Below are 20,719 nucleotides of genomic sequence, written 5' to 3' on the forward strand. Positions count from 1 at the left end.
CGTACGTCGTGTTAATCAACTTGTTTTGTAGTCAACTAGTCCATCACAATGTCATGCATGAGGAGTACTGTAGGAGTTTGGCTTTCGGCTTGTACAATTCGTTTTCGCAAAGCTTCCCCTTTCTTTACTTAACTTTGATATTTATGACCCACCCAAGTTGGGTGGTGTGCTGCTTTGCTGCTTCGAATTGTAGTTAGACCGCTTTGTAAAATATCGTACTGGTCTCGTCATCGTCCAGTAACAATCGACATTCTTTGTTCCGTTGGGACTGTAGCTTTTGCTCGTTTTCGTTGAGCTTGCCTTCCCCTCTTTGGTCTGTCCATAACCTTGGACCTTCCAAGTTGGAAGGCTGTCGGTTAGCGGTACGGAGATGTGTTGAAGCTAGGTGTCAGGACGTCGAATGTCTCAGTACTCTTGTCAGTTGTGTGCCTAGTTATTGCACTTTCTGACTGTATATAGTATCCAGTTACAGTGATGGACAGTTACTCTTAACTCGTATCCTTATGTCCTTTTCCTTTCTACATTATTATTATTATTATTCATGTATCATGAACAGCTAGTACTCTACACACTATCCACCTTTAGGAACACACTTCATTTGCCATCCAACTACACATCCTTATTCTACCTCTTACACCGTACTCCGAATACGGCAGGGAGTCGAATACGACTCCCTACATTTTATTCTGAAAATATAACGCTGGCCACGACGAGGGTTTCCCCTCAGATCTTGGTTAGTCCAGAAAGAAGGTGTTTGATTTGTAGTGTCGAGTGGAGCTAGTATGCTCCCTGTTACATCTTATCCGTAGCTGAGAGCTACACCATTAGTAATAATACAAGACAAAAAAACTTCTTGTCGATGCGATGACAACGACGACACGGAGCAGCAAATGGATGGCCTGTGCAAATGCCAGTGGCACCATCTCTCTCCCTCTCATGTGCTGTGCAAATGCAAGTAGCACCATCTCTCTCCCTCTCATGTGCTGTGCAAATGTCAGTGGTACCATCTCTCTCCCTCTCATGTACTGTGCAAATGCCAGTGGCACCATCTCTCTCCCTCTCATGTGCAGTGGCACCATCTCTCTCTCTCTCATGTGCAGTGGCACCATCTCTCTCCCTCTCATGCGCAGTGGCACCATCTCTCTCCCTCTCATGTGCTGCAAGTAGTGTAGTTCTTCGGTACAATGTCCGATCACTGAATTATTTTCTCAGCCGTAGATGCTTCATGCCACTTTGCAACGATCATCATGCGTACCCAATTGTGAAAATAATTATTGATCTTACTCCATCTTCTTTGTACAGGGACAGGAGCATAAGTCCGTAAATCATACACTATGTAGTAATACACTATGTAGTAATACACTATGTAGTAATACACTATGTAGTAATACACTATGTAGTAATACACTATGTAGTAATACACTATGTAGTAATACACTATGTAGTAATACACTATGTAGTAATACACTATGTAGTAATACACTATGTAGTAATACACTATGTACTATGTAGTAATATGTACATGTACAATGCTGGCAACTGAAATCCGACTCCCTGGGCAGATTTCAGTTGCCAGCACTGTAGTACATGTACAATTTGTACACACATAAATGGTATCAGTTACCCAACAAGGCCCATTCCCAAAGCATTCGGCTAAGTGACATTCAACTGTACCTCTTTGGGGTTACTGGTGTGTTCCACAGGTACATACTCCAGTTCAATGGGATACAGACGTCCTGGTACTTTGATGACGGGACAATTGTCAAAATAACCACTGAACAAACTGCAAACACGTACACAAACAAGCACACACACACACACACACACACACACATGCACGCACACGCACGCACGTACACACACACACACACACACACACGCACATACACACATACACACACACACACACACACACACACACACACAATGCACCGAAGAAAACACGAGAAGCTGGTTGCCAGCTTCACTCATCACTGCTGGAATACAAGACAGAGATTATACAGCCTACCGTACTCAGCATGGCAGATACACATGTACATGAGTGTACATGACTGTACAGGAATGTGGTACAACGATGAGGAATAATGCTTGATGTTTCTGCCATGCCCTGGAGATCATGAGTCAGCCAAGTAAACTGTAGGTGGTGAAGAAGAGAGCAAGGTTATTCATCATCTCTCTCACCCTCTACCTGGAGAAACTCACTTGCCCGACCACGTCATTACACTGTGGGCGTACAAACTTCTCAGACATGAGCATGCTTCTTGATACTTTGTAAACAGAAGCAGGGAGAGGAATTATTAAACTTCAAAATAATGTGACTATGAAACAATGAAAGAAAAATGCATCTTACTCGATATTGATGGTGGCAGACATCAGCACTAGCTTGAGATCAGAGCGGCTTTGGAGTAAACACTTCAAGACTCCCAGGAGAAAGTCCCCATGAATATGACGTTCATGTACCTGGAGCACAATCAAAGCAATGAGATGAGAAATGATCTGGATAGATGGATTTCTTTTTACTGTATTTGCCGGAGTATAGTGCGCACTTTAGATTCGCAATTTTAGACTCAAAATCGTGGGTGCCCACTGTGCTCTGAATAAGAGAATGCAAAAGCATTGCAATGCATCAAACTGTTGCAAAGTTTGCCACCTCTGAACCGTCGCAAGCCACATGCATGTATTTTAGTGTCAACTGCCAGCTACATTGAAAATGCATGATGGGCACGAGACCCCATACTCTAGCAGCACATGCATTATTGATAATTTTGTACATGGTCGCACTATAAAACTGTCTTCCCCCAAAAATCAAAATTTCAGGGTCCGTAGAGTTTTGGGCGCTGAGTCGATTGGTGAAGGTCCCACTTCGATCCGACCAAGCGTTCTTGAAATACAGTGGAGATTGGATATAACGACACTCCTTCGGGAGAGAACAAAATGTCACCATATTCGATCTGTCACTAAACCCGATCTTCACAAAGGACTTACTAAACGACTTGGGCAACAGAATTGTGTCGCTAAACTCACTCTGTCGTTATAAGCAAGGTCGTTATATCCGATCTCCACTGTATATCACTTTGAAATTGTCCATTTCGGGCCGTGCCGTAACGTCACAAATCTGTATGTATTTAATAATTTTCTCAAATCTAGCCTGCAGTGCACATTATACTCCGGATATACCTTGAATTGCCAAAACGTTAGTCAAAAAGGGGGGGGGGGGTGCACCGTACTCAGGTGCGCCTTTATCAGGTGACTGCAGGGAAATCACATAATTATGGGAGACAGCTCAGGCGAACGTAATGTACATAGAAGGCAGCTGGAGGGAAAATCCCTAATTAATATGGTAGGTTTTTGAAGGGCGGATCCATAATTAATAATTACGGTACTTCAGTAGGTTTTTGAAGTGCGAAACACCTGCACACAGGCAAATTGTACTCATGACGCATCAAAAACCACCCACAGGTCTCGTATAGTAGTAGTCCGTTGTAACAAGTAGCAGTATTGTACACTGTACACTGTACACTGTACACTGTACACTGTACATGGGTTGCTTACCTACACTGTACACTGTACACTGTACATGGGTTACTTACCTACACTCTACACTGTACACTGTACATGGGTTCAGGGCATAGATTAACGGCCGGACATCGGACATTTTCCGGCCATTTTCGGCCACTGACCGGACGTTTTCAATTTCACCGGACATAGTGTCCCGTCAAAAAAGGAAAAAAAGAGCAGCGACCTTTCGACCTTTTTATGCAGAGTTGGGCTTTCTTCGGAGCTTCGTGCCAAATGCGACTTGCATATCGTACAACTAACACGTCTACACCGTAGCCTCGATCCCTCAGGCGTAGACTTCACCATAATCCGCCTGTAGCAACGCGGTTGCTACAGTCAATTCACACGTTCGACCTTCGTTCGACCTTTGCCAGGCTTTGGTACATGGTGTCGACTTCGCACCTGAATCGATGGGTTGAACTGCACTGCAGTGCAGTTGTTCGCTCTTGGGAGGAAGATGTCATCTTTTATTTTTCACTCTTTCACTGACCAGGAATGCAGATAGTCTTTTAGAATGTCTTCTGGAAAGCGAAAGGGAGATTCAGAGGACTTGCCGCCGGGCAAAAAAGTCCGTGGTGTGAAGGCCGCTACTTGCGATAAGTGGATCTCGGACAATGATGCAGAGCTGACTACTTCCGCCTGGCTGATTTATGACAGGCAGAAGAACGATCGGCTGTTAGCAGAATGTTTGAAGTGTTCCGTGTGCATCAAGTTTGTAGACAGAGTCCGCAGTTGTAAAAACTTCAGCGAGGCTTTCATAACCGGATTCAAGAACCTGAGAACATCAGCGTTCAAGGATCATGCTGGAACGGAGATGCATAAACGAGGAATGAATCTTTTCCGCAGGCAAGAGTGTCCCGCTCGAAATTCCCTCGAATTCGCTCCAATTGCGAAGGCACTGTGCGAGATGGACGATGGTGCTGCCGCTATTGCACGACGCAAATTCGAACTGACCTACCTTCTCTGCAAGGAGCATATCGCGTTCGCAAAATTCTTGACTGCAACGCTTTTTTGTACATACATTTGTCGTCAGTAAATAGTTCAGTTTCTAATACAAATAAATTGGCGAATTGTACATAGTAATGTGTGAGATACGTCCACATAATGAGTCATTGTGAATATACTCCAGTACTACTAAAAAAAAAGAAGAAACACCCTGAAAATCTGTTGTGGAAAATGTCCGGGCATGTCCGGACAGATTTCAAAACGGAAGGACATTTGTCCGAGCTAAATGAAATCCTTAAGCTATGCCCTGGGGTTGCTTACCTACACTGTACACTGTACACTGTACATGGGTTGCTTACCTACACTCTACACTGTACACTGTACATGGGTTGCTTACCTACACTCTACACTGTACACTGTACATGGGTTGCTTACCTACACTCTACACTGTACACTGTACATGGGTTGCTTACCTACACTCTACACTGTACACTGTACATGGGTTGCTTACCTACACTCTACACTGTACACTGTACATGGGTTGCTTACCTACACTGTACACTGTACACTGTACATGGGTTACTTACCTACACTGTACACTGTACACTGTACACTGTACATGGGTTGCTTACCTACACTGTACACTGTACATGGGTTGCTTACCTCATCAACAATAATGACATTGTACATAGATAGTGCTGCATCACTTGAGATCTGCCGTAACAACAGACCTATATCACATAGCACACACATGAACGCACATGCACACATGAACGCACGTGCGCACGCAAAGACACACACACACACACACACACACACACACGCACCCACACACATATACACACACACACACACACACGCACACACACACACATACGCACGCATGATGAACACACATGATGAACACAGGTGCCATGATGAGTGTGGGGAAGGGAGAGCTACAGAAAGGAAAGGGAGAGCTACAGAAAGGAAAGGGAGAGCTACAGAAAGGAAAGGGAGAGCTACAGAAAGGAAAGGGAGGAACATCCACTAGGACGCTGTAGTAATACTGGAAGTAGCATTGAACGTTTAGTCCAGTATTAGAATCAGGTCAATCTCGTTGTCTTGGAGATGACCAATCAGTGAAGTTCTCGCCTATGGCCGTATCAGTGGTTAAAGCTTGTTGAATAGTAACAGTATGTACACCTTCGTGTACGCTTTCATACTGTGAAGATCCTGAATCCAACAGAAAATGTACAGTGTACAACTAAATTTTCTGACGTTTTCTGCCGGCTGAGCTCTTTGCTCTATGTTTGGTCCGGAGCCACCCCTTGATTTAGCCACCATTGCTTTTGGGTTATCCGTATTATCAATAACAACAAAAGCAAAGTAATTGCCTCCTGTACAGTTCAGTACGATTCACAATATCAGTTTCTGCTAAGCGACGTGCGCCACTTGTGACAAGGAAATGTATGTCACGTACGCAATGCTGCCAAATAATTTTCGCCCAAATTGGACACCCTTCACCGCCAAGGCTGGCCACATGGTGCGAATTTTTCTTCTAAGCAATTTTTTTCCAGAGAATTCCAAATATCGCCCAAAATACACACATCAATGGAGTAGTCGTGTAGTTTACTAGGCTGGGTGTCGTACATCAATGGAGTATAACTTACTACGCTGGGTGCCGTACATCAATGGAGTATAACTTACTACGCTGGGTGCCGTACATCAATGGAGTATAACTTACTACGCTGGGTGTCGTACATCAATGGAGTATAACTTACTACGCTGGGTGTCGTACATCAATGGAGTATAACTTACTACGCTGGGTGCCGTACATCAATGGAGTATAACTTACTACGCTGGGTGCCGTACATCAATGGAGTATAACTTACTACGCTGGGTGCCGTACATCAATGGAGTATAACTTACTACGCTGGGTGCCGTACATCAATGGAGTATAACTTACTACGCTGGGTGTCGTACATCAATGGAGTATAACTTACTACGCTGGGTGTCGTACATCAATGGAGTATAACTTACTACGCTGGGTGTCGTACATCAATGGAGTATAACTTACTACGCTGGGTGTCGTACATCAATGGAGTATAACTTACTACGCTGGGTGCCGTACATCAATGGAGTATAACTTACTAGGCTGGGTGTCGTACATCAATGGAGTATAACTTACTACGCTGGGTGTCGTACATCAATGGAGTATAACTTACTACGCTGGGTGCCGTACATCAATGGAGTATAACTTACTACGCTGGGTGTCGTACATCAATGGAGTATAACTTACTACGCTGGGTGCCGTACATCAATGGAGTATAACTTACTACGCTGGGTGTCGTACATCAATGGAGTATAACTTACTACGCTGGGTGTCGTACATCAATGGAGTATAACTTACTACGCTGGGTGTCGTACATCAATGGAGTATAACTTACTACGCTGGGTGTCGTACATCAATGGAGTATAACTTACTACGCTGGGTGTCGTACATCAATGGAGTATAACTTACTACGCTGGGTGTCGTACATCAATGGAGTATAACTTACTACGCTGGGTGTCGTACATCAATGGAGTATAACTTACTAGGCTGGGCACACGTGCAGTACAAACTGCACAAGTATATACAACGCACTGCATTAGGGTATCGCAGAAACCAAAAAGATAGTCAATCATGTGCCGCGGCCGCAGCTCTTCCAAGCTGGCGCATGCCGCTCTCCACATTAACCCTTACGCCTACGGCCCTCGGGCTAACTTGCCGGACACTAACAAGCCATAGGACGCTCCCTGCGATGCACTAACGCTACAGTAAATAAAAAATATAATTATGACAGAACAAACCTTCAGTCAGAAAGATGATCTTGCTCGCCCGTGTTGTGGTGCTTTCAAAACGAATCTGAGCAGAACCAGACAATTACAAAGACATGATGGTCTGTTTGAAAATCACCATGAAACCTTATCTTGGCCAGACCTGTATCTAGCCTTGAGGCGTTATGCAAACAGCAGCACACCCTCCACATCACGTCATAGGAGTACACAGGCGCGTACGCAGGGTCACCTCTAGGGGGGTTTCCAACCGAATCACAAACAATGACTCGTTTAACCCTTTCTAAAGAGCCCTAGGAAATTTTCAAAATTATGCATTTTTTCGTGTTCTTTGGATCATAACCAGTTCTACTCACTCAATCTTCATTATCTTAGGCTTCCTGGAAGTGGAAAGGTGCCAGGGAGAGAATGAGGTCGAACATGATAGCCAGGACACAGTACAGCCATGTACATATCCAGTGCTATATGAGCCGAGCCAAGCTAAAAGGTGGCTTAGGCATAATTTTTGGAAATTTCTTTTTTCATGCCAAAGTGATGTCTATATATCCAACTTCCATCATGGAAATTTTGATGCCCATCTGAAATGTATATGTGCCATAAATAAGCATACATTGTGCACATGTCACAGAATGGTTTCAATGACACTAAGGATTCCAAGACCTTCCCAAACTCTAAGAAAACATGGGACACCAAGTGGAGACAAAGCTTAGCAGGTGTGCAAGTAATACAAGAAGAATTAGTACTTGTGTTCTAATTAGAAGATCCAAGAAAGAATAAATAACAGATCTACATAAAATTTTCATCATGACTCATTTTTATCATGCAAGACGAATTTTGATATCCTTCATCATGATGTTGTGACTATATTTTTCGCTGGGTTGGGGAACGTCGCATCTTACCAAGAAAGTCCATCATACTCTCTTCAATCACCTATGCCAGCAGGATGAATTAATCCTTTCATGTAGCTCGTAGTGCTGTGCCAGAGATCTAGCTCCATTGGTGTACTGCCCTCGCACCTACATATACATGTAGGTCCAGTAGACTGCACATCGCTAACAAGCGTCACTGGTTCTTTGTCCGTACTAGTCCATGTCCTTCTCCTTCCCTGCCAAGGATACTTACTGGTAGAAGGCGCCACGGGACAATATGCTAGCAGATAGAGTCAATGCATCGCTTCGCCGTGTGGCACTATTTCCTTGAAACGAGGAAATTTTGGAATCCAGTACGCCACGTCATGAACACTAAATTGAAGGTAGCCGAAACAAAGTGAAACATCGCAGCAAGAGCCAACTCACCAGGCCGCTTGTCAGAATGATAGTCGGAAGGCTTGTAGACATCTCCCCATAGCCGCTCTAGTCGTGGCCACGATAAGAAACACAGCCACTAAGAATGAGCGACTCTTCCTCGTCAAGTAGGTTTGGGCGCACAGGGATACAGAATGCCATCCTGCTCGCCTCCACATTCTCTAGAAGCTCCATTACGATCTCTGGCAGCGCTGATGAATCCCCGCAACGATGAAAGAGGGAACACTGAAGAATTGTTGCTCAAACATAAAAAGGCTTCCCTCTTCATCCGCTTGCAAACTTGAAAGTGAATATTTTCGCGATCGCGCTCGAGTAGAATTTTGCCAACTGTGACGTTTTGGTGATTTTCTCGATTTGTTGGCAAAACACGAAGCCACTTTTTAGCTTGGCGCGGCTCATATGCTATAGCGGTAGAGTGCAGCGACGGTGCGAAAAAATGCCCCAAACTGGGCCAAAGGCCCAAAAGCGTCCTGCTCCAGCGATTTCGTTTTTCTTGATCGCAGAGTTTCGATTTGTTTGCAGTGTACTCTTGAAAATGTCACAAGTGAAGCCCCTGCAAATTTGAGCAAATCAGCGTGACGAAAGTCTCAAATTCTCGATACTCGAGTCGCACTGCGCGCTTTTGAAATTGCGAGATCGCGGCTCAACTTACGAACGATTTATCTCAAGAGACATTGCTCGCAGCGCGTCGCAAATTGTTTCAACCGACAGCTGAGAGTTTTCTTTTCGACCTGGATATTTGGATCGTTGGATTTGAGCCAGATTTGACTGAGTTACGATCTCTTGAAGTTTTGCATTCTTGCCAGATCGATTGTGCGCCCTACCAAAATATGCCCAAAAACGTTGCTCGTTCCGAACATTTGGGGGGTTTCCGGGCAACGGGAACCCCCCCCCCCCCCCCCCCTGCGTACGCGCCTGGTACATCTCGTCTGTATGCAGAAGACTACGTGAAGGCCACGGATATTGACTTCCACAGTCCTGACTCCTCGGTCAAATTATGCATTCTTTTTTTTCAAGACTTTCGACCCGTGAAGAGCGACTATACGCGAGGTGATGCGCAGTTTCCAACAAATCACACGGGATTAGGCTGCCCAGGGCTACGCAGAGCGTAAATCCTTTCGACTAGCTTTACCCATCAAATGCAGCATATAATGACAAGTTCTCCTTACTTACCTAAGGGGCCGTCCGGGGTTACCAATAGTTTTTGCAAAACGAAAAGCTTTAGTATTTTTCAGCACCCACCCACCCACCCACCTTTTCTGCAGGTAAAATGTATTCCAATAGAATATTGATGTCAATTTTCGACACCCAGAAATACCTGGGCACTCTCCATCTGCATTCAATAATTATTTTCAAAACGAAACTCCTTCAAACTCACCCACCCCCAAACGAAAACTTTTCGTTTTGAAAATACTATTGGTAACCTTGCAAGGCCCCTAATGCCTATATCAACCTCAGCATCAGCAATCATCCTTACCTTGTATGCAACTTGAGAGCCATATTCATTGAGGGTCTCGAATGAAACACGCTTCGCCAATGATATGCAAGCAATTCTTCTCGGTTGTGTGCATGCAATGTGTTCAAATCCAGATTCCATAAGAAACTGAGGGACCTGTAAATATATACACAAGGAAACCACCTGCTCAACACACCACTCACATTCCTAGATTAGTACAGTCATGCACTAAACTGGTCACATGGATAACTGATATCTTTGCCAGCTACTACTAGTACATGCCAGAGCTGTTAGATGACATCCTCTGTGAACAGCTCTGGAGAGTACTCCTGTTGTTTCTATCAGAATCTGGCAATGGCAGGCAGGCTATTTCCCAAACGTACAGTGTTCGACAATGGCTCCACGGGGAATGTGTGTGTGTGTGTGTTTGTAATACTGGTGAGGCACGGACTATCCTAGTGTACATAACCCATACACATGCTTACTTTACTACTGTACACATCAGGATAAGAAGGGGGGGGGGGGGGTTATGATAATTTCGTACTACTTACTTGTGTAGATTTTCCACAGCCAGTATCTCCAGCAACCACCACCACATTGTGATTTCTGATGGCTTGAACAATCTCTTCTTTGTAATTTGCAATGGGAAGATTTCCTCGGTCTCTCTTGATCTTAGACACCTTCTCAAACTAACGATTGGCAAAACACAACAAAAAAGAAAAAAACATTCAACCCCAGTACTCTCCATCAAGCACAGCCAACTGAACAAAGACAGATAGATAACTGACTCCAAGCTTTGTTTCTTTCCTAACGCTACACCAGCATTGCTGAAATAAATATACCGCATATTCGTTAACCTTCGATAAGGATTATGTTCTTCATGTCCGTTTAGCTAAACGAATATTCGAATGATTCGTTCTGTATGGAAAATGGGTACTATATCATCATCATTATCATTATGCTTGTTCGCATTGAAATCACCAAGCAAGCTTGGCTAGCCTTCGCATAAGCCAAACGAACAAAAGAAAAGAGGAACAAGCGAAGCGAATGAGGAGCACACACGCATTCAACTGCAGGATATTCAAAAAAAGGGTACTATATGCATGAAAAAAGGGCAGGACTTGAAAAAGTGCTGTCCTTTCGCATTGCTGTGTAGTGGTTAGACTCGTTACACGCACACGGATGCACTTCATCTAAGCGCTTGCACCTGTATGAGATCATATCAGTTCCATGTGCGGCATGGGGAGGGGAGGTTGGGGTGGCAACTGATGAATGTCGACCATAGCTGGTACAGTATTGCTTCAATTTTCTTGTGCATCATTCAATAAAGCCCGGACAGCAAATCATGAAATTGAAGCCTCTTAAAGAACATATTCGCATCTTCGTTCGTTATGATAAAGAAGGTTCGTTAGGCGAGACCAAAATAAAATCGAGATTCCCGGGCAGGACCCATCTGAAATTGGTGCGGGCGGGCGAATTTTTATTTTTCCTATGTGTGTATGCATGGCATGTTGAGCTTTTTTTACAGTATTTTCCGGTATTTTTTTTTTACAGACGACAGGGACGTGGTTTACCGGTACCCGTACGATTTCTTTTGTATTTCAGCCAACGACAGCCCTGAGTCCTACACCAGGGAGTCGTACAAGCCCAGGTTTATGTGACACCATGTCACAGTAGTCCATCAGCCAAGAACTCAGAAGTCGTCAAATTCAAGCACCCTGTTGCACTTTGAAATCGAATACTTGATTTTGGCCTCAATGGGGAGTTTAGGTACGCTGCACACCGAATCCGCAAATAAAAAGAGTAAACGACTTGCACGCTCTGCAGGGGGAAGCCGACAAAGTGACCATTTTTGACATTTCATCGACAGCCATTGTTGTGACCTAAACACAATCTCCAATCGGTGCCATGCGCGTTTCAGGAATGAACGTTCAGATTTTTGTGAATTACGGGCAAAATCTTGAAAATCGAGAAGATTTGCCGTGTAAACCATTGCAGTTTCCGTATTACACGTGTGCCTGGATTCAAATTACAATAAAATTGTTGTTCGCCTACTTGTAGAGTGTTGTTCCATTACACATCTCTTTCACTGTTCTATTTAATTGAGCATTCGAATACATACATGTACATGTACCTTCAGGAAGATTACAATGAGCTAGTATTGAACATCATCCACCTTCGGGTTTCCGAAGTATGCACCCCTAGTCATGTCAAGCAGGTTTGAAGCGTAGTTTTTACTGTTTGGCAAAAGTGATCTACGCTTCCACCCTGAATGAAATCACCCCGGGAAGGTCCTGATCCCTGGAAAAATAAGGAACGTGGAGAGCTAAAAGTAAGGAATCTGCGGCGATGGATGTTGTACATCGAGTGAATGCCCTGCAGTTCTCTTCTCCATTACGACCCACTAGCAAACGCCATGGCTCTGGATGCTGACAGCAAACAGTTGAAATAAAGGCAAGGCTGCTTTGAGCTTGTTGCAACCAGGTCACGAGTAGTACAGTTACAGGTGTACTACTATCTACCACACTCGAGATCATCCAAAGAATAAAGCGATTGAATTCAAAATCAAAAAAAATGTTGGGGATCGTCTGAAGCATATTCAAGCAAGGTACAGTCAGGCTTGATGACTGATCAAAGCCCTCAGGCTGGTCCCTTGGGCTTTGATCAGCCATCAATCCCTCTGTACCTCGCTTGATTATCTACTTGATACCATTGTAGTTGCAAACAAGTTACTACAACAATTGCAGTACAATAGTCACATGTAGTTTTTGACTTAGTTACATATAGTGGTCAAACGAATGTGCTAAACAGCGAATCGAACCTTCTCTGAATGTTCCTAACGAATACCGAACGAATGTCGCCCGTTCCATGATTAAGAAATCAGTAAGAAATTATAGCTACCAACCAGTATGTAACACTAAAACTTTTGTAAAAGGCACCCAAATCATAAGTGAAGTTGCACACTGCAAGTCTGCAACAGAAGAGAGGTTGTGCATAACGAAAATTCGTAAAGATCTTTCGGAATCTGAGCCATCTGGAAGTGACGAAAATTCGTAAAGAAAATCTGTTGTGCTCAACGAAAAACGTAGTGTCCCTTTCGAGTACTTTTTCCGCTGTTTGCGCGCGTGGTGAACAATTTTTTTGGATCAAGTGTGTACTCCGGCCCACGTGTAGGCACACCACCGAACTGTTGGGCTCAAGTTTTCCAGCTCATAGGCAACGATCTCCATCGCTGGAGACCCTCGTACGATCGTCGAAACGGTTGGTCGTGAGAACGAAGCTGCCTGAGAAGGGCCAGGTCCATCGCGAGATCCAATGTCCTTCGCTCAGCGGCTGAGACGTCGCAGGGGAAGACGAAGACGCCGAAGTGGCAGAATTCTGCTGCGAGGATTCAGCAGAATAATTTTGTCACAGGGCGAGCACTGACAGGACTTCCAGATCTGACAGAACTAGCCGAGCGCTGTCCAGGTGACAGAGGATCGCTGAGAGAGGGGGAAAGAGATCCATCAGCTCCACAGGATGCCCAGTAGGAAGAACTCGCAGAACGACTTGAAAAGGCCATGGCGAAAAAAATCTTGACACCACGTGCATCAACACAGCTACATGTATACAGAAGCTTGCGAGAAAGAAGCGAAAGTTCAAAACGTAAGATCTTCAAGTTTCGCGATCATCCTCGCGAAAGTTCCTTTCCTTTTTCGTTACTCGTGCCCAGACTACGTCTAAGTTACGAATTTTCGTTATGCACAACCTCTCTAGAGACTGTAGATGCCATGACTCATTTATGAAGTGGACAGTGATGGTGATGTACCCCTCCATTCGTCTGCTTGTCCACAGGTCTGTAGTCAGCACCATGGAGCTGGCCTTTTCAAGGTTCTCCACCACTGCACCAGCAACTTCAGGCCCGCGACGTGCTTCCGCTGAATTAGCTTTGTCACTTGAGTCGCAGGTAGCCAGGCTCGGGGTAGTTCATGAGAGAAAGGAACCCCCGCACCAGTGACTACGCTCACAGGCCAAAGATCTCTGCACACAAATTCCACCAATCGGTCGTCGCATCCAGAGCCTCAGAGGATCTAGCCGCTGGCACTTTCTTTGCCTTGAAGAAGGCAGTTATCCCTCCGTCCTTTTTCGGTTTCGCCCCTGCGCCAACCAAGTCGACATGGTGAACGTCCTTCAGATGGTTACGTAAATTCGTTGTTCCGCCATGATCTGCCAAGTCTTTCGGCGGCTTGAACCGAGTACACGTAGCAATATTGTCGTGAGAATAAAGATAATATTGTCAGCCGTTTTCTCTATTCCGAAATCCCATACGGCAGAGCGCCTACTCTTCTCGGCCATGACGAACGTTGGGTGGATTTGATGAAGAAAGACTCAACGACTGCTCTCAGCAATACTTATTATTTCAGACAGACCGTCGAGTGTTGTCACGACTAAAATCGCCTGTGGCACTGCACTTCCAGTTTCACAGCCGGACGCGGTGCACGCATGCAACGTTCAACCCAGACTAGAGTTCACTGCGCAGACTAGACCTACCGTAGTCTACGATCTTGAGGAAGTAATCAGTTGAGCACCCGTACCAGTGCAGTGCACGCAGTCCACCCAGTCCACAGCACAGTTCACATGGTTCGCGCGCGCGCGCACACCGACTCGAGTCTGGGCCAGTTCGTGATCGGACCACAAACATCCGGCCTTGTACATGTACAACTAACGTTACTTACTTTCACACCTCGCGCCAGCTACTAGTTACATGACATGGCATGCATACATATGTACATGTACAGTCATGAAGACAGCGCGGCACGGCTTCAAAAGTAGACGTGTGTACGTGCTTGCATGCATGAAAATCGCTGCTACGAGTGCAGAGTTCACAGCTTTGTGAGTTACGATATTCGTTTGGGCGGTCAACTTGACATTCGAATATCGACTCGAGAACGAACGTTCGAAGCTTCTCAGCATTCGTTTGACCACTAGTTACATATACATGTACAGTCAGACCTCGCTTAACCGCACACATCTCTTTTCCACAAAAATACAGTCCGGATAGGCGAGGGAACCGGATAACTGAACACACATACTGTATATGCATGTGGCATGTCAAAAGCAGTGACATCGTACATACATGTAGACGGGTCCTATGCAGTACAACTAGGGTGCACAGTATGTAGAACAAGCGAGAAAGATGACAAGTGCATGCAACTGAGTGCTGTCCACATGCACCCAGCAGGTCAAGGACCTCATTTGCCTGTACAACTCCTTGGTTCTAGCTTCTGCAAGCCACATGAAACCGGATACGACGAAGCTTTTTGTACACATTTTAACCAGTTTGTACACAAAATCATGCACCGGTATGCGGATCGCGAGATCCGGTTATGTTGTATACATAACATATGCTGCACATCGGTAACCAGCGATTTTCTTCCGGATGGCGAGGGATCCGGATAAACGAGGACCGGATAAGCGAGGTCTGACTGTATTTGAAAATGGTGAGCATCTTCATCTTCTTCCCGGTGCGCATGTATGCATATTATTTGAATCTGTACGTGCTCCAAGCCAACTCACCTCTGCTCAAATCGACGGTGATTTATTTCGCGATTTTAGGTCGATCGCCACGGAAAACCACACCAAACGTTGACAAAACTCCACGTTTTTCACTGAAGACGCATTGGATGTCCTAATAAAACGGATGGAAAACCTCGTAATGGCTGACGAAGAAGAAGAAATTTGTCGAACTTCCAAGGCGCACTGCAAAAGGAGTGCAAGAGTTTCGCCAGGGAAAGTAGGCAGGTCGGATTCAGTGATGCTTTTGCTGTCGATTGATGTCAGTTCCAGGTGTTCGATTTGTAAGTGCAACAGGGGACTCACTTTGGCACCACTGGCTGATGGACTACAGATCTACTCGCACGACCAGTACTGTACAAAATACGAACTGTTCAAAAAAAATTGCCTTCGGCTCGATTTTGGTGCGGGAGGGCCCGGGAATCTCTATTTTTTTTTGTCTCGCCTTAAGGAGAAATCCATGTTCGTTTCACCCCTAGAGTCAATAGAAATCTGAACAGTAGCTCCTGGCTTCCCATCACATATAACAAGACTTACACAAAAAATAGGGCCGTCATCGGGTAGTAGAGTACCCGTGCTGCCCGTGATTAGATCGGGTATTCGGGTAGCAATTTGCTCCTGAGAACCTGATCGGGTAGTTGGAGTACGGTGTTTTTGCAACGGTGCATGTAAAAAGCATGGCTACGTACTTACTGTATACTTTCGATGTAGCACAAGTGCACACTCACAGTACAAACAGTACAGACAGTACAAACTATGTCAAAAATACCCGATAGGGTACCCGTGCTACCCGGATAAAATTACCCGGACCCGTTACCCAACCAAACCCCTACCCATTGCAGCCCTACAAAAAAAACAAGAAAAGAAACAATAGCTGTTGCAGCACATTTAGGAATGTGTTCATACCTTCTGCTTCTGCAAGAACTGCAAGTAGTGCAGTACACTATCCTTGAATTCCTCCATTCGATGATCAGGAATGTTAGCACCAAGACGATGACCTTCCGGTGAAACAGACACAAAAAACATTTCTTTGTGTGATGAACACAACAATTATTCCAGTATTTATACTTCACACATGACTCCATGGTCTCTGGCTGGCCTTATTGGCTGAATCCTCAATCAAACTTCTTTATCAACTTCAACACTACTGAAAATAAGAAAATCCAATTGTTTACCACTCAGTCATGTGTCATTTTCATCTTCATGAAGATTGACACATGCCCTGTGAGTGAGAATATAAGCAATGAACAATTTTGATGATTAAAAATGTGACAACAAAACCCACTGTGCTAGAAGGTAAAGTGTTTCCATCACCACCACCAAAGGCTCATCAAGTACACAAGTTATTGATCATCTATTGTACTAGGTATTGCCAGTACGGTACATACTGTCCGCTGACAAGTTATGTGAAGCGTTGACTGATACAATCATAACAGCCTTAGTCATGGGTAATAGTGTGACGTCAGTGCAACGGTTGGGGGTATGGCAGTGCCATGTGTGTAACGCTCTACCTTCCCGTGCGGCAATCAACAACGAAAAGCAGTTCACACAACTACTTACCAGATGTGGTGAAGTGCTGCTGAAAATAACGACTTCCTCCGTATCCTCTCGATGAATAGCCACTACTACCTGGTAACCATTGCAAATTTGCACGGTCTAAAACATCATACTTAGCCGGCAAGGAATCCAAAATGGAGTCTACTGTTGGCTCATCACCATACCGACGGCCAGATAAGGAGATGAAGTCTTCTTGCGTACACCCTGGTGTCTTTCCTACAGCTCGCTGCTGCTGCTGCTGCTGCTGCTGCAGTGTGCCGACATGTCCTACATTACGCTGTCTACTGGAATGTATCCTCTCCGATGGTGACTCCTCCTTTCCTGGCTGATGTCGCCTCTGCTGCTGCTGCTGCTGCTTTTTCTTGAATGACTGAAAGCGATAAAAGAATGGCCAAAAGCCTTTCTTTTCTTTGCTATCTCTGCAGAAGAGCATAATAAACCATAACAAACCACATACTAGTCAGTGCACAGCAAAAGTTGTTGTCAGAGGGATGTTGGATTTTCAACCACAGAGGGATGTTGGATTTTCAACCACCTCTCAACCTCGGGGCTCATTACACGGTGGCACATATTTTCGGTGCAGAACTAACTACTTGAGGAAATACGGTACACACTCTGCACAACACAGCCATCCAATACTGTGTTAATCTGCCATTCTGTCGTGACCCGCATGTCAACGTGGACTGTACGTGCAGACGGCAGACTCAGCAGCACGCCACGTTAGCTATACGCCAGCTCTACAGGTGTAGGTTATCGTATAATGTAAGTTTGTATTTGGCAAGCCGTGCTCTCTGCGGGCACAATACTTGAGTTACTTGTTGGAAACTGCGCATCACCTCGCGTATAGTCGCTCTTCACGGGTCGAAAGTCTTGAAAAAAAAGAATGCATAATTTGACCGAGGAGTCAGGACTGTGGAAGTCAATATCCGTGGCCTTCACGTAGTCTTCTGCATACAGACGAGATGTACCGGGCGCGTACGCAGGGGGGGGGGGGGGGTTCCCGTTGCCCGGAACCCCCCCCCCCAAATGTTCGCTACCACAACTGCCGAGCAGGCTGAAACTTACCTGCGAACGGAGAGGACAGAGATGGCGCTCCGAAAGTCTCTCCCGGGTTCACCGCCCCTCGCAAACGCGGCGGAAACCTCAGACAACACGTCGTACTGTTCGACCTCCGACATCGTTGCCTCAGTGTAGTAACGATCCACCGAGTCTGTGGTGGTGCAGCTCACCCTCGGCGTGATTGCCCCGCTACAGACAAAGACTCGCAAGAAACTTGGTCACTTCCGCGTGTGTCAACGTGCAACAGCGCCAAAGTGACACAGGTCAGAAATCCGTGGGTGGTGTTACTGTAAGTACCATCACAGCACCAAACAGTCATGCTGTCCGTGAGTGCCATGCTGACATGGACTCTCCATGCAACTCCAGGTACATGTACTTTCTACATGATTGTGCTGTATTCTGTACTCGTAGAGTCGCACTGTGATCTCTGCGTCTTGCTCTTTGTGCTCACTCTCCTTCCACATAACGCATGGCGGCGCTCTTTCTCTGCTGGCTCTAGTCTAGTACCGAATGCTCCAGTTCTATTTGGCCTCTTTGCCCTCTGTTTTCGCTCTTTGCTCGAAAGGGGAGATGTTATATCATCCGTATCATGCCTGTCATGATTGTCTGAAGCTATTGTCTGTATTGTCGTTGACTTCACTCTTTAGTACTATTGACTGGCCTTTCGTACAATACCTATTGATGTCTAGAGACATACTGTCTAGCCTTCCCCTAGTGCGCTTATTGATACACTATCCAGCTGTCCAGCGGCTCTCCTTCCACCGCTCTCTATCTGCTATACTCTTCTTCACACTCTATAAGTTCGTGTCTTCTTTACAATAAAATCAGTTCAGTGACTGACGAGTTCGAGATCACAACAGTGTTCAATGCTGTTATTGCCGTGAACTGTTTATCGGCCTTCTCCTGCATTTCCCTAGGCTGACTGTAGCCTAGGAAATGGCTCCTCTGGGAAAAGATGCTTGGTATTCGCCATCTCTCCGGAGAAATTTTCAGCAAACTTTCACAAAAGTACGACATTATTTCGTTCGTCAATCTCCACCACCTGTCGTCTCACTTGGCTTCAGAAGATGTTGCGAGAGCTAGGAGAGTCGCCAGGAAGCATCACATCCATCTTTAGGAAGTGGAAAGAGCAAACGCCATGGTCCTTGGTTAGGGTAAAAGCTGACCGTCTGATTTGTCCCAAGATTTCGGCACTTTGTTCTTCACCATTTTCGCTTGTCTGCTGATGTTCCCACACTCCAGCTTTCTCCTGTCGGTGTCACGTCCCAGTACACAACCGAAAGGACTACAAATAAACAGTTCACGGCACTAACAGCATTGAACACAGCCCTTCTTTCACTTCATGAATACAATAAACCAATTGAAAATGACCAAATTCTGCAGTGATCGACCTTCTCTCTCACGGAGCTAAGCAGAACGTGTGTCATCACTGCGTTGGTCGCTATGGCAACGGGAGCATACAATTGGCGATTTGGCAAGTTTGGCTTATCGTATGCAAGCGAGAGATATACCATTCGAACCGATACCAATAGTATTGTCTTTCATCTGAACCCTACTTGAAAAATCGATGAATCTTTCAAATCCATAAAACCTGCCTGAATTATAAACTTCGTTTCTAATGAATGAAAATGAGCGGAATTGCGCGGGGCGGGGGGGGGGGGGTAAGCCGGCCCAACGGCCTCGAGAAAATTCCCAGACTAGACTTCGCAGAAAACTGCGAAAAAAACTGCACATTCCTTGTTATTGTAATGTACCATACTATGTGACTAGTCCAGCGCATACATATAAATCTACACTGACTCTGGAGTAAAACAAACATGCCTGTCTTACTTGGGAAACAGAGCAGAATTCTTCAAGAACATTTCGTCCAAAGTAGCTTCATGTCTCTGCCAATCGAACGCTGCAGACCAGCTGTCTGCTGCTGCTACACTGGTGCTTCCATGAGTTGCACGAATGTTTCGTTCCATGACTTCATACGTTATTAGTATTACTTATCAGACAACAGGGAAAGAATGCTTTGGAAAAGGAGGTGGTGAGACCAAATGTTCAGACATTGGGCTCCACTAGACAGAGCTAGCAACATGCTACACGAAGCGAAAAAGTCTAGACGGAACACGCAGATAGAAGAGCCAGACTGCCACTACCGCTTGACGTCTCGTCTGCCACTGACTGAAGCAACCTATAATTGAAAACGTTAGGACATAATCCTTTTGTGAACCAGTAATTGACACATCTGCATATCTGGTTGGTGAAGCATTTATTTTTGAAAATCGATGTGCAAGATAGCACCACGTGCACGGTGAGAGCGACGTCATAACAATCATGTACGAAGTGATTAATTTTGGCTATTTTTAACATTAATTTTTGGCATTTTTTAACAAATGTGTAAATTAAATATTTGCTTTTCTTCTGGCTGTTTCTCTGCTCCGGATGGCTGTATCGAAACATGGCTGGTGGCAAATGAGAGCCA

At 45.2% G+C, this 20,719-nt stretch overlaps 1 protein-coding gene across 1 annotated transcript; it reads right to left on the reverse strand.

The window, feature by feature from the left end:
* Positions 1-1,621: 1,621 nt before the first annotated feature.
* On the reverse strand, positions 1,622-20,487 carry LOC135813730 (probable ATP-dependent RNA helicase DHX34). The gene is made up of 9 exons (XM_065326743.1): positions 20,080-20,487; positions 17,194-17,609; positions 16,540-16,631; positions 10,632-10,769; positions 10,102-10,236; positions 7,336-7,390; positions 5,167-5,234; positions 2,351-2,460; positions 1,622-1,783 (listed from the first exon to the last, which is right to left on the reverse strand). The coding sequence occupies exons 1-9, from the start codon at positions 20,214-20,216 to the stop codon at positions 1,654-1,656; spliced, it is 1,281 nt and encodes a 426-aa protein (XP_065182815.1). The 5' UTR covers positions 20,217-20,487; the 3' UTR covers positions 1,622-1,653.
* Positions 20,488-20,719: the final 232 nt, after the last annotated feature.

Source organism: Sycon ciliatum, chromosome 4 (genome assembly GCF_964019385.1).
Source record: "Sycon ciliatum chromosome 4, ocSycCili1.1, whole genome shotgun sequence".
Classification (NCBI taxonomy): Eukaryota; Metazoa; Porifera; class Calcarea; order Leucosolenida; family Sycettidae; genus Sycon; species Sycon ciliatum.